This window comes from Erythrolamprus reginae, chromosome 1 (genome assembly GCF_031021105.1).
Source record: "Erythrolamprus reginae isolate rEryReg1 chromosome 1, rEryReg1.hap1, whole genome shotgun sequence".
Classification (NCBI taxonomy): domain Eukaryota; kingdom Metazoa; phylum Chordata; class Lepidosauria; order Squamata; family Dipsadidae; genus Erythrolamprus; species Erythrolamprus reginae.
This window is the reverse complement of record NC_091950.1, coordinates 69,688,754-69,703,694: the sequence shown is the minus strand read 5'-3', so window position 1 is coordinate 69,703,694 and position 14,941 is coordinate 69,688,754. Positions and strand designations below refer to the sequence as shown.

General features: G+C 38.0%; 2 protein-coding genes across 3 annotated transcripts in view; one reads left to right on the top strand and one right to left on the bottom strand.

Annotated features, from left to right (window-relative positions):
• Positions 1-93: 93 nt before the first annotated feature.
• On the top strand, positions 94-12,839 carry COQ6 (coenzyme Q6, monooxygenase). 2 transcript variants are annotated; one of them, XM_070755052.1, is made up of 12 exons: positions 94-331; positions 3,105-3,239; positions 4,390-4,448; positions 5,485-5,608; positions 5,888-6,015; positions 7,763-7,870; positions 7,961-8,023; positions 8,258-8,365; positions 9,995-10,197; positions 10,524-10,639; positions 11,077-11,243; positions 12,208-12,839. In XM_070755052.1, the coding sequence occupies exons 1-12, from the start codon at positions 139-141 to the stop codon at positions 12,235-12,237; spliced, it is 1,434 nt and encodes a 477-aa protein (XP_070611153.1). In that variant the 5' UTR covers positions 94-138; the 3' UTR covers positions 12,238-12,839. The 2 variants fall into 2 exon arrangements, with proteins under 2 accessions (XP_070611153.1, XP_070611163.1); XM_070755062.1 differs by having other exon boundaries at positions 223-303.
• ENTPD5 (ectonucleoside triphosphate diphosphohydrolase 5 (inactive)) overlaps positions 12,644-14,941 on the bottom strand; it is a 32,209-nt gene continuing 29,911 nt past the window's right edge. The window contains exon 15 of the mRNA XM_070755119.1: positions 12,644-14,326. Coding sequence (XP_070611220.1) covers positions 14,240-14,326 — 87 coding nt within the window. The 3' untranslated portion in view covers positions 12,644-14,239. The remainder of the gene's footprint in view (positions 14,327-14,941) is intronic.

The window sequence follows — 14,941 nt, the reverse complement described above, 5'->3', positions numbered from 1 at the left end:
CTGCTCTTACGCTCCGCCTCCGGCGAGATGTCATTGGACGGATTCCGTTAAACCTGTCCGTTGCCATAGTCATCTCGGAGACGTTTCCGGTAACGAGCGGTTGTTAAGAGAGGCGCGTTCGTCATTTCCGTAATAACAATGGCCGCCGTAGTCGGATTACTGGTGAATCGAGGCGCCGGATTGTCTCGTAGGAAGAGTCTCCTTCTCCTGGCGGGGCCTGTCGGCTCTCTGTCGCGGCAGGGCTCAGTGAGAAGCAACGGCTCCAATGCTGTGTACGATGTGGTGGTGTCGGGCGGTGGCATGGTGGGTGCCGCCATGGCTGCTGCTTTGGGTAGGAGATTTGGCAATAAACTTCCCTTAAAGGCACCTAGAAGTCTGCAAGAATTATTTAAGTTTCCACAGCTTTCCCTAATTTGGCCACCCCGTCATGGCGATTGGGAATTCTTGCCCAATACTTGCCGAGAAAACCAGTTTGGGGGGATTTGGTATAGAGAATCGGGTTGGTTGTAGGCCTAAGAATAGAATAGAACTCTTCATTGGCCAAGTGTGATTGGACCCACAAGGAATTTGTCTTTGGTGCATATGCTCTCAGTGTACATTAAAAAAAATACATTTCTCTGGAATCATGAGGTGCAACAGTTAATGATTGTCACAGAGGTAGAAATAAGCAATGAGGAATTAATATTATTAAAAATCACACACTGGCCACACCTGGACCCAGTTTAGCAAAGGGGGAAAACGTCCCAATATGTATCCACTTCCATAGAGGCAAATACAGATAGTCCTCAACTTACAGTCACAATTGAGACCAACATTTCTGTTGTTAAGTGGAATGTTTATTAAGTGAATTTTGCCCCATTTTATTACCTTTCTTGCCAAGTTTGGTGAAGCACTGCATTGGTTAAGTTAGGCGCATGGTTGTTAAGTGAATCTGGCTTTCCCATTGACTTTGCTTGTCAGAAGGTTGCAAAAGGTGATCAAATGATCTTGGGACATTGTAACTGTCCTAAATAGAATCAGTTGCTAACATCTGTTGATCATGTGACCATGGGTATGCTACAATCGTCATAAGCTTGAAAAACGGTCATAATTCACTTTTATTGTTGTTGTAACTTTGAATGTGTGCAATAGGGTTGATATTCCTGGAGGGGTCTGTAATATGGTAAATGATTTAGCTTTACTAGATAAATGGTCAAAGCAATGGAAACTGCAGTTTAATGTTTCCAAATGTAAAATAATGCACTTGGGGAAAAGGAATCCTCAATCTGAGTTAGCAAAAACTTCAGAAGAGAAGGATTTAGGGATAGTGATTTCTGACAGTCTCAAAATAGGTGAGCAGTGTAGTCGGGCAGTAGGAAAAGCAAGTAGGATGTTTGGCTGCATAGCTAGAGGTATAACAAGCAGGGGGAGATTGTGATCCCCTTATATAGAGCGCTGGTGAGACCACATTTAGAATACTGTGTTCGGTTCTGGAGACCTCACCTACAAAAAGATATTGACAAAATTGAACGGGTCCAAAGACGGGCTACAAGAATGATGGAAGGTCTTAAGCATAAAACGTATCAGGAAAGACTTAATGAACTCAATCTGTATAGTCTGGAGGACAGAAGGAAAAGGGGGGACATGATCGAAACATTTAAATATGTTAAAGGGTTAAATAAGGTTCAGGAGGGAAGTGTTTTTAATAGGAAAGTGAACACAAGAACAAGGGGACACAATCTGAAGTTAGTTGGGGGAAAGATCAAAAGCAACGTGAGGAAATATTATTTCACTGAAAGAGTAGTAGATCCTTGGAACAAACTTCCAGCAGACGTGGTTGGTAAATCCACAGTAACTGAATTTAAACATGCCGGGGATAAACATATATCCATCCTAAGATAAAATACAGGAAATAGTATAAGTGCAGACTAGATGGACCATGAGCTCTTTTTCTGCCGTCAGTCTTCTATGTTTCTATGTTTCTATGAATGGTCACTAAATAAACTGTTGTAAGTCAAGGACTATCTGTATAGAGTTGTATTTGATAGTGCTATCTTGGGTGGAGAAAAAATGAGAGAATACAGTAGTCCCTCACCTATCGCTGGTGTTACGTTCCAGACCTGGCCGCGATAGGTGAAATCCGCGATGGGGAATTTATTGACTGATAGTACTTATTTAAGTATTTATATTATAATTGTTTGGTAAGTTTTCATTGTTTTATGTGTTTATAAACCCTTCCCACACAGTATTTATTTTAGATACAGTATTTAAATACAGTATTTACAATTTTAGATATATATTTTTTTTAAAAAACCTGCCGATCAAGTTCGGCGGGCTGTTTAAATCTGCCGATCGACTTCCTCAGAAACCCGCGATGAAGTGAAGCCGCAGTAGGTGAAGCGCGGTATAGCGAGGGACTACTGTATAACTATATTTGGTTGAAACATAGTTATAGACAAGAGATATTTAATTATCTCATGCAGCCTGAGTTTCTTTCTGATTTTCCTATGATATAGATGAAGGGAATAACTCTGGTACTCAAATCATCCAGATACTTTACTAGAATTAATGTACTAAGCATTCTGAGTGTACAGAAAAAAATCCAAAACAAGTCTTTTCCTTGTATATAGTACCCTTGTTTATAAGGGCTTGTATTTTATAATCTTAAAAAAACCCTTGATTCTGGCATCGGACCAGAATATCTCCGGGACAGCCTTCTGCCCCACGAATCCCAGCGACCGGTTAGGTCCCACAGATTGGGCCTTCTCTGGGTCCTGTTGACGAAACAATGTCGTCTGACGGGACCCAGGGGAAGAGCCTTCTCTGTGGCGGCCTCGACTCTCTGGAACCAACTCTCCCCAGAGATTAGGATTGCCCCCACCCTCTTTGCCTTTCGCAAACTGTCATCAGGCATGGGGAAATTGATTCCCCTGGGCTGTTTCCGCTTTATGTATGATTGTTTTTTATATTAATGGTTTTCAATTGTTTTTAACTATTGGATTTGTATTGTTCTGTTGTTGTGAGCCGCTCCAAGTCTCTGGAAAGGGGCGGCATACAAATCTAATAAATAAATAAATAAAACTTTGCTTGAAAAAAAAGTTAAACATTGGATTGCTTCTTTTAAGGGCATGATATTCATCTCTCTGATAAGAAAATTCTACTACTAGAAGCTCGGCCCAAAAAAAAAATTAAGGATTTATCAGCAGATTACAGTAATAGAGTCAGTGCTATCACACCTGGATCTGCCACATTTCTAAGTAGTAAGTACACCAGTTACCTATATGCCAACTGTAAATGTGGGTAGCCATACACAGCCATCCTTGTTTACTAACCAAGTTCTGTTCCAACTATGGCAATTAAACACTTGATTGAGAGGGATTATGCAAAAATCACTAGTTGTTGCTGTCTTATTCAAATAAAGTTATCTTTCATAGCTATACCAGCATTACTTTCTCTCTAAAGTAATTATATTCATAAGCATGTACTGTTTGGCCCATCGAGTTTGGTTAATTGTATACAATGGCTAGAAAATGATTTTTATTGCTATAGCATTTGTAATGATAACCAACTGAGGCAGTTGCCAGACAAGGAATGGGTATACAGTATTCGCAATTTACTCAAGACCCACATTTGGGGAAACTAAGACATCTCCCCCAGGCTGTTATTTTATGTTTGGTATATATGTGCTGTTTGGTTTTTTAATTGTTGGGGTTTTATATATCTTTTTTATTATTAGATTTGTTCTATTGTTCTATTGCCTTTTTATTACTGTTGTTAGCCGCCCCGAGTCTTCGGAGAGGGGCAGCATACAAATCTAATAAATAATAATAATAATAATAATAATAATAATAATAATAATAATTATTATTATTATATTGAGTTTGATGCTTGGTATGAAATTGCAGAGTCTTGCATTCTATGCAGGATATTAATTTAAGAGAAACGTTAATTATTCATATGTAAGGTCTTTTCCAACTCTGTTATTCTACTCTGTTCACATATTCCTGTCCATTGAAATGTGATCTTGTATAATTAGCTCTTTATATATTGGTCTAAGAATCATGGACAGCCTATTATATTTTTCGCCCCATGATTTCTCAGTGTTGATACTAGAAACACAAAATATTGATGTCCTTGCTGACTTCCTTCTAGTATTTCTCCACATTTCTTCTTATGATTGCTTGTTTTGGGGGCATATTTCAAAAACAAAATCCTTTAAAGCTTTTGTCAGTGTTCTCAAGAAATAACAATTGGATCAAAAGCTATAAAAATCCATGAAGTGTGGAACAAAGACCATTGCAAAAAAAGAGTTTTATTTATTCTTTGGCTCTGATGAGTTACCTCATTAAATATTTATGGAATATTGGAGTTAATCATTGCTATAGCAGGATATTTTTCTTTCTTTTTTAGGCTTTGGTGCATGGGAACATATCTGCAATATGAGAATCAAACCTTTCAGAAGGATGCAGGTGCTTGATAATGCAAAAAATAAATATGTCTGTGGTAACATTTTATCTACAATAATAGGTTGCGCAGATTCTTAAGTTACTTTGGTCTTAGCAGCTACAGTGTACAATATAAAATTTTCTTTCTGTATAATGTTCTAGAGAAAATTTTATGTATCATACATATGATGTAAAAATCAATTATACATTCTGTTTAAACAGGGCAAAGCAGTGTTTTAGACATAAGATATATGAAGTGCTTTATAAAGCTCAGGAGTTGGGCAGTTGTTACAGCATCCTGCACAAAGATGTCATTATTTTAAATAACTGCAGACAGATGCTACATTTTCATTGCTTAATCTCTAAAGCACCTTTTGGGAATTAAATCATTACACAGCCCTAGTTTTCAGGAGTTTGTATAAACATGTAAAATAATTATTCTTTGCTGTGAGGATGCTGTTGGCCACATCCAATGTTATGCGAACAAATATTCTCTCACCCTCTTATTTAAGATGCAATGACAATAAACTAAATTAAATTAAACCAATACATTTTTCCTGTTCCTCCTTATCCCTTAGCATATTCACCAACCAAATTTGATATGGATTTGGGAATTGTAGAGGAAAATGTGAAGGGGAGTTTATGAAGAGGATTTATCACTATTAGTAATGACTGCTAGTAAAATACATCATTTGGTACAATTCTGTACTTAGAAAGGAATGATATAGTTGCTTTGTGAATCCTTCCCTTGTATATTCTTGAAAGAAATATCTTGTATTCTCATTACTTAATATTCCCTGTAATTTAGGCCTTCAGGAAATAAGCTATAGCCCCACTCAGTCTTTTAACAAATCATTTTAGGTAATGTATTGTGGGAATAGTATGTGAAGCATTGCCTTTAAGTTTCTCACTTTTAAATGCTTTCTGCTTTCAACATTGATATCTTTAATATGCATTTGCTAGATACTCCAGCAGTTGAATTTTATAAATGAAAAATCTTGATAAAGGGAATATTGATGCATTTCTTTTCTGCATTTAAATAGAGAATCTCTTTTTGTAGGTGTGGGATGCCTGCTCTGAGGCCCTGATCATGTTTGAGAATGATAACCTGGAAGACATGGGTTATATTGTAGAGAATGATGTCATCATGTCAGCTCTGTACAAACAATTGGATACAGTTTCAGGTAGCTATTGTTTGTCTTAAATTTGATTTACTTTAACCTTTTTCAGAAAACAGGGTAGATAAAGTCATAGAAAGCCATGAAACCTATGTCCAGTAAATAATCTGGATTATAATAGTAGGCTTCTTGAGGCTTTCTATTTTTGAGTATGGAAGTCTCCCTTCTTAAGATATTAAGCTATTAATTCAATTAGCAAGGCTTAAGTCTTGAATGGCTTAAGAATTTTATTTCTTTGCTGCCTCTCTATCATTTAATGACATTGATACATTGTTTCCCTATTAGACCGAGTGGACATTCTCTACAGGAGCAGAGCAGTTGGATATACCTGGCCCCTTCATCATCAACCTGATTCAAGTCCTTGGGTCCAAATTGATTTAGCAGATGGACGCAGATTTCAAACTAAATTGCTGGTAACTAAGATATTTTCTATTTTATTAGGCACCATCTCTTTTCTAATCCTGGATTTGCTTCTAATGTCATGTTGTATAATATTAATAGTAAGAAAGGGGTTGAAAAGTGAGTTGAAAATATTATTATTGATTCTAAATGCATTTATTCTGAAATACCATATTTTGGGGTTACAAGATGCACTCCCTCCCCCAGTGGGTAGAAATGTCTGTCCATCTAATAGAGCGAATATTGCTGAAATCCTGCCCATCCTCTGGTCCCCACCTGCTGGCTTCTGCCTTCCAGCAATTTGCCTCCTTGCAGTAAACAGCAAACAGCATTGGTTGATCAGCTTCAGCACAGCCTGATTTAGCACAGGCAGCTGATTGGTGGTTGAATCTGCCTCCCGGAATACCGCTGATCAGCTGTTCCAGGCTGTAGGGATGACCGTTGCCCATCGGCATTGGTGCCACCCATTGCCACTTCCACCTACTGCCGCTGCCTGGAATAGGCCAAGAACTGGACGTGTGGAGGCCGAAAATGGGGCATGTGGAGGCAGGGATAGGTGGGAGTACGATGGGTGGCGCTGGTGCCGGTGGGTAGTGCCGATCCCTGCATCTTGGAACAACTGATTGGTGGGATTCCCCGAGGCAGATCTAGCCACCAGTCAGCTGCTTGTGCTAAATCAGGCTGTGCTGAAGCTGACCAGGCTGTTTGCTACAAGGTGGCAAATTTGTGGGAGGCAGATGTTTTCCTCCCCAAAAGCTAGGTGCATCTTATAGTCTGAAAAATATGGTAATTATATATGGTGCCAATTTCAGCCTCTATTTTACATATCCTTGTAAATAGGTAACATGTAAGATGCACATGCAAAAGAAGAGAGAAAGAGCTGTTCTAGTGAACAATGTTTTTTAAAATTTATTTATATATTTGTCAAACAATTATAGCATGATAATTTGTAAAAACATAACATTAGAAAAGTAATGATAAAACGTAATGATAAAAGACAATAGGACAGTAGGACGGGCGGTAGGCACAATGGTGCGCTTATACACGCCCCTTACAGACCTCTTAGAATATTAGAAGTCACTGAATTGATGTACTGAGAATTTTTCCATTCTCTGTTACTATTCTATGTTATCTTTTGGGTCTGTTTTGCTTGAGTCCTTAGAGGAGATACTGGAGAAAGATGTATACAAAGATGCGGAGGGAGGGGGTGCGGGAGGGGAGGGAAAGGACGCCTCTTTTGCTACCAGGCAGTTCGCCTTGATGGCGAACGCAGAGCCATATCTGCTGGCACGCGAGTTGTTTCCCTAGCTCAGCTCTAAGGTGCATGTGTGTGCTGGCCAGCTGACTTTTGGCTCACACAGAAGCTCGGGGAGGGCGTTTTTGGCTTCCAGGGAGCCTCCGGAGGGATGGGGGAGAGCATTTTTACCCTTCCCTGGCTCCAGGGAAGCCTTTGGAGCCTGGGGAAGGCGAATCACGAGCCTAGTGGGGAAGTTGGGAAACAGGCAGTTTCCGGCCTCCAAAGTGCCTCCGGGGGGCAGGGGAAGCTGTTTTTACCCTCCCCAGATATTGAATTATGGGTGTGGGCACTCACGCATGCGCAATAGTGCACGTGCACGCTCTTTCGGCACCTAAGGGAAAAAAGGTTCGCCATCACTGTTATGTACTGTTATATTCTCTTTGTCTACTGATAGCTCTTAAAAGGGGATTTTTTTCATTAAGCCTATTAAAAGTATTAATTTAAAATTCTTATTATCTTCACAGATTGGGGCGGATGGCCAAAATTCTTTGATCCGGAAAGCATTTGGTATTCAGAATATTAATTATCAATATGATCAGTCAGCTGTAGTTGCTACTCTTCACTTGTCTGAGGTCAGATGTTGGAATATCAAGCTACAACTTTGGAGATAAAGAACCAACCACAGAAAGTTAGTAATCTTCACTGTCTTTCACACACTGCAGGCAACAGATAACAATGTGGCATGGCAGAGGTTTCTTCCATCAGGACCAATTGCTCTCCTCCCGGTAAACAACTTTCACTGACCCAGTTTTTAGTCATTGTCTTTGGGCTTGTTTTCCATTGGTTAATAATTGACAGATTTGTTATTACAGTAAGCATTAAAAAAAAATTCTTATGAATGTACTTTTCCCCTTTAACTGCCTCTCATGATTTTATTAAGATGTTAGATTTTGGTGAGATTCTTGAAGTGATAGGCATTTCAGGAGATGCCTTGTTTTTGTGTCTTATTATCAACTCAGCTCTCTGATACAGCCAGCTCCTTGGTTTGGTCCACATCACATGAACATGCAATTCAACTTCAGAGTATGGATGAAGAAAATTTTGTGGACTCAGTCAACTCTGCTTTTGTGAGTATTTTCATTTTATGAAATGCAGATTATTGATGTGCTCTGATGGGAAACAGGAGAAACAAGTATTCAAGAGTAGCAATATAATATTTCAATAATTTTTATAGCTAGAAGCTATGTTAGTGTAAATTGGATACAAGGATCTATTTTTTCCCTTAGTCTCAGGTTCTATGCTTCCCTACATTTAACCTAAAACAGATCTCTGCCTAAAGAGTGATTAGATCTTCTATAAACGTAACTTTTATTAATTGTGTTGCTAGATTGTACAATTCAAAGCTTCATGGATGCTATTACCTATATTTATCTTGAAAGCACCCTTACTGGTCATTCACATAGGGCTTCTGTATGTATCACCTCCATATTCCCCTTCTCATAATATTGGCATGATTGTGGGCACCGGGCAGGAGGAGGATACTTGTGTATGGATAAATTTATTAGTGCTTGCATTACCTCCCCTACAGCCTTTCACCCACTTGTGGCATTTGAGGATTAACACAAAGTTGCTGTTGAAAGAATCACTTATATACTTATTTATTTAAAATATATGTACAGCTACTTATTTTAATAACATAAGCCAGGACACTTTACAAAGGAGAGGGAATCAACCTAGAAATAAGGAGAAATTTTCTGACAGTTAGAACAATTATTGTATTTTTCGGATTATAAGACACACTTTTCCCCCCTAAAAGAGGCTGAAAATGTAGGTGTGTCTTATACTCTGAATGTAGCTTTTACCTAAGCCTTTTTTTCATCCCTAACTAGGTGCTCGTGATCTTCCCAGCTCTTACCTTGCAAGCTCTTTCATTGTTACTCTCTGTGAAGAATATTTTCCAAGCCCTAAGTCTTTGCAGGGTTTTTTTCCCATTGTTCTACTGGCTCAGAATGTTTCTTTCCAGCCTTAACCAGGTGCTAATGATGTTCCCAGCTCTTACTGGCTTGCAAGCTCTTTCATTGTTACTCTCTTTGAATAAATTTTTTTAAAGCCCTAACCAGGGGATAAAATAATGTACTGAAGCTGGACAGACTAAGGATGCTAACCAGATGAATATCTGGTAGGCAGATCCCCCTCCCAGATTCCCCCCCCCCCGAAAATAAGGACCATCTTATACTCTGGTGCGCCTTATACTCCGAAAAATATGATAATCAGTGGAATGGCTTGGATCCAGAGTGCTCTGACACTAGAGGTTTTTAAGAAGAGATTGCACAACCATTTGTTTCAAATGGCATAGGGTCTACTGCTTGGGTTTGGACTAGAAGCCCTCCAAGATCCCATTCAACTGTTGTTGATGACTCAAAAAACAACAAATATAATTTTATTTTGTCATTGTGCTTCTTGTATGCCACACAAGAACTGAAGTTGTTCTGTTTCTAGACTTATTGAAAATTTCTTATGAACTGTTGTGAGTTTTGCATGCAAGGAATGTTGAGAGCATTGGACGCAGGGCTAAAAGAAGAACACATTTTCCTTCTAACATGTTTTATTTACTGTATTTCCTGCTTATGACCGCTATTCAGTTCAAGTGCTGGGCAGAAGTGTTATTCTAAAACTGAATTTTCAGTATCAGCTGTCAATTTCAGAGTCCATTACGGACCTATAGTTACCAAATAAATCTCTTTGTCGTTATTCAGTGGAGCAACGCAAATCACTCGGACTTCATTGATACTGCTGCATCCATGTTTCGATCTGCTATTTCTCTCGTGATGCCGTCGGGAACTGCAGCCCGACAGCTGCCCCCAAGTGTTTCAAAAGTCGATCCTAGGAGCCGAGCTGTATTCCCTCTTGGATTGGGACACGCAACAGAATATGTCCAAGATCGTGTAGCCCTGATCGGGTAATTTTATGGATGAAAATAAACTTCTCTCTCTCTTTCCCCTGCTCTCCCTTCCTTTCTCTCTCTCTTCACATTCCTCTTGATTTTTCCATTTTGATATATCATCTGTGGAAATAGCTTTCACTACTGGGGGGAGGGGGGAGAGCTAGGAAAATCTTATTATATGATCAACTTTTTGTGTGTGTCCATCCTGTAAATGTTTAAAGATATTGCTTAAGAGAGTTCTGTAATGATGCAGAATATAAAATATGGGGAACAAGAATTGTGTGTCTTTACCGTGAACTAGATTTTTCTTTGTGTCAACTATTATTATCCTCTCGTTTCAGTGATGCGGCTCACAGAGTACATCCTTTAGCTGGTCAAGGTGTAAATATGGGTTTTGGTGATATTTCATGCTTGACAAATTATCTAAGTGCTGCAGCATTCAAAGGAAAAGATCTAGGTATGTATATAGCACAATAAAGCAATGGGCTTTGTCTTAAACATCCAGTGAACCAATGGCCATCTCTCTTGGAGATAATGTGGATTTATTTTTTGATTGATTATTTTAATTAAAAGCAAGAATACAGACATTTTGTAAAGCGAAATGCTTCTAACTTAATTTGGGGGGGGGGGGGGGCATGAGCTATTCAGAACCCGCTGCTTGTGCAAATGGAGCTGCACACATGGACACTTAATATATTCCCTCGCCCTGCCCGCAAAGCCGTGAAAGTTGGGGAACTCTGATGTAGGCCATGTAATACCATATGAAGTGAGAAAATGTTAATCTTCAAAGAGGGCCCCTTCATTTACCATTGCTATATCCTGAAATTTTATCAAATTGAGTCATTTTGTTATAATCAGTTTACTAATTAATTAATTTCAGAATAAACTTTGTAGGTTCTTTAAGTCATCTACTACAATATGAAGGAGAACGACAGAGGCACAATCTTTCTCTTGTGGCAGCAACTGATTTGTTAAGCAGGCTTTACTGTACAAATATGGCGCCTTTCGTGCTGCTGAGGACGTGGGGATTGCAAATAACCAACGCTGTACCTCCGGTTAAAGTAAGCTCTCTTTTTAAAAAGTAAATAACTGAATGTGATAATTCATTTAAAGAAGGCGACTAATGGAAAGGGGCATTTTTGTGGCTAGACAATAGCACTCCTGAACATTTATCTCCTTTCCACATGGTATTGATATAATTCCCATGATGGACTATTCAGAATAAATAGCTCTCAGCTGGAGGGTTGTTCAGAATCTTCTATAACTCTGCTATCGACTTGCAGTCAATTGGTCACTGTAGCCCAGAACTTGCAAGCCTTAAATTTCTATCAGTCTTCTCCAACCTGGTACTTTCCAGGTGTATTTAATTTCAGTTCCTAAGATACCATTAAGTTTTCATAAATGGAGAGAGGAATTTTGATTTATCTATAATTTTATGTGTAACAACACATATCATCTATGGTTCATATAGTTATTTCCCGTTTTCTAGACCATACATTTTGCAATTATTTAGTTTAATTATTAATTTTGCTAATAAAACAATTTGCTGTTGCCTTAAGGTGAGAAAATGTCTATCAGGGACTCGTGTAATTGATCTCACTTAAACTACACATCAAGATAGTGGTTAAGAGACTATTATATGCAGTGTAAAACACACAGTGCTGTTCTTTTTAACCACTGATAAGGAAACTGTACGCTAGGGGTCTTCTGTAGATATCTATGGAAAGGATCTTTGATTGGCACTCTGCCACCTATATGATTTATTAGGGCTCTTAAAAATAAATAAATCACAGGATCCAGGATAATTCCTCAACAGATCTACAACTCTACTACTTATGTTGTATTTTATTTTCATTCATTGGTATCCCTGGGAAGAAAGACTTAGCAGGAAATGAGAAAAAATAGGTTATCACCTAACCTAGTTGTAATAAACCTTTAAAGCATAGGAAAGTAACAAGGATTTTGGTATGAATAATGGTAGAAGTAATAGAATATTAAGATGTCTGTTTTTCCCTCATCCTTTAGGAGCAGATCATGGCGTTTGCCAATAAGTGACAACCTTGTGAATCCAGAGGTATATGCGCCCTCATGATAGCTGGATATCTATTTATATAGTATAGAGAATTAAGGAGATGTATAAGTTATTAGACTAACTTATTTACCCTGAAGTTGCTGTTTTTTCCAGTGAATAGATTATTTGGCTTTCTCTTAGAATTCCAAAAACTATTCAATAGCACTCAATTTTTTAAACTATAAAAATTGTCCTGGCAAAGGACTGTTGGTGGGAAAAGTTTATGATCATAGTAAAGAACAATTAAAGGTTCAAGTGTTGAACAAAGTACAACCCGCTTCTCAGCTCATCAGCTTGTCCTCTTATTGTCTGGAAGTGAACAACATAGATGAGGTAGTTTGTTGCTTGAGGTAGAGTAGCTGAGTGAATAACAGTTACAGATTGCCAAAGAACATTGCTGAAATAGTTTTATTATTAAAACAAACATTCAAATATATCCTAGCATTTTGTGTAACAAACAGCTAGGTTTGAGAATACCCATGTATTACAGCACCAAGTAATACGAATATGACTAAATGAACAGTGATATTCATATTGTCCTCTGAACAAATAATTTCAGAATAAAATCTATTTCTGAAAAAAAAAATCTAAAATTTATTTTACAGTTACATACAGTGCTACATATATAGGCATGTATTAGGAACTTAATCCCTTTACAGTTTAGCTTAATTTTATCTACTTAGATATAAATTACTGGTTAAGCAACTGCCCTAATACTAATAATACTTATATACCTAATATCTGCCTTCACTTAAAAAAGTAATTAATTTAGTCCTGTTAGGTTTTTGTTTCATTAACTCTTCCTCCATGAATTATACAGCTGTATCTTTTTCAACAAGGCCACTGCAGATTCTTTGCAGATATTACATTTGTAAACAAGTTCAATACATTAAGAAAAGCATAGGCACTAATACCAAACTAATAAAAAGGAAAAAAACCCTTATCATCATGCCTCATTCACCGAGACAAGTTCCTGATTAGTACTCCAGGTTTATTTAAATAAGCATCATTTCAGAGTAAATGTACACAGAATTGACACTTCTGATATTGAGTAAGAGCACTTAGCTAAAAATGTAGGTATATCTTATTACCACATTTTAATATTTACGCTGAAGGGTTTTTAAGGAAAAAAATGTAGAGTATATAGAAATATGTGCAAAATATTAAGATGGCTCACTTAGTACATAGTTCAGGAAACTGTTTTATCATTTGAAGAGATCATCTGATCCAGTTAAGAGCTTTGCAACAAGTAACGTACCAGTCTAGTAGCCAGAATGTAACTGCTGGAATCTAACTGCTCCTTGTCTCCAAGTCAATATATATTTTGGGGGGATGTGGTAGTAAAAAAAAGGGTTTTATTTTCATACCATTCTTTAAAAAGAGGCTGTCCAGGGCTTGCATTAAGTTATTCCGTAAGAGTTGACTGAGGAGGAAGTTATAACTATTTAACCCAAGGAAATCTCATTTTCTATCATAAAAAAGAACAGTTTTTGCTTTTCAAATTTAGAAAAATAAACCTGAAGCAATTCCTTGTGGGATTCCTAAAATCTTTTTGCCAATACTCCTCACCAACTAATATATCTAAAATTGAATAAAATAACATCTTTGTTCATGTTTAAGAACCAGCTAACCCTAGAAGCCTAACTATTTGGTTTCAAACAACTTATAGGAAAGATAAATAATACACTTCGGTTTTGCTGTTGTTTTTTTTTAAATCAGACTAAGTTGCTTCTTTGATCTGAATTTCATTGTATAAAAGAGCTCATGGAACAAGTCCAACTTTGGATGTGCTGGTACCAAATATGCATTCATGACTTGATAGAAACGATGCCTAATCTGTTTCAAAGTTCTTTGGCATCAGTCAGGTAGTTAGGTCTTACCACTGTAGAAGTTCTTAAAAGTAAAACTTTTCTTCTACTTTGGTCTGTAATTTTAGTGTGTGCTGATCTGAATGGCTCTTGCAATAAATGCAAATCTTCTGTTTTCCTAGTAGGAGAGTCCTAGAGACTGCAGAAGGTGAAAGGTAGCCCCCAAAGCCCAGCTTGTCTCTATGTTGTTGACTTTCTTTGCCAGCTGAAAAGGAAAAATGAGAGCTCAGATTTACTTGATTGTACAGGCATTTTTTAGATTGAATACATTTTTTAAAATAAGAATCTACATGGATCTGACAGAGACAGTTGTCATAATTAAAAAGCAGCCACTATACCAATAATTTTCAAGATGAGAGTTGCTCAACTTTTCCGACATTGCAGACTGGCGGGGTGGGGTGGGGGTGGAGAGGATGCTTTCACGCGAGTGGGGGCAAGCACATACATCATCCATTCGCACACCTGATGAGAATGGAGCACTCATACACACGGTCACCCAGTGGTCACGTGCATGCGTATTCACCCACCACTTCCAAGGCCCGGTTCTAAAAGGCTCAAAGCCTGGTGCCATTATCACCCTGTACGTATGTAAACTACATCCACTATCAAACCTATGGGATACATAGGTTCCCATATGAACTACTTAGGGCCCTTGCAGGAAAAATTGAAGCTGAAGTGGCCCTGACTGGCAAGCAGAAAGAAGATCTGACCAAGAACCTGAAGCCAAATAAATCAAATGGTTTCTATCCACTGATCATATCTCAGAAATAGTGTGGCTAGCTGCTGACCTAGTAGGAAGGGATACATACTAAGGTCACAT

Excerpts from the sequence above, each read along its gene's own strand:
- COQ6 (XM_070755052.1), top strand. The coding sequence starts at position 139 with ATGGCCGCCGTAGTCGGATTACTGGTGAATCGAGGCGCCGGATTGTCT. Across the intron at positions 3,240-4,389 it reads ATCTGCCACATTTCTAAGTA|GCTTTGGTGCATGGGAACAT; the intron begins GTAAGTACACCA and ends TTTCTTTTTTAG. Across the intron at positions 4,449-5,484 it reads AACCTTTCAGAAGGATGCAG|GTGTGGGATGCCTGCTCTGA; the intron begins GTGCTTGATAAT and ends CTCTTTTTGTAG.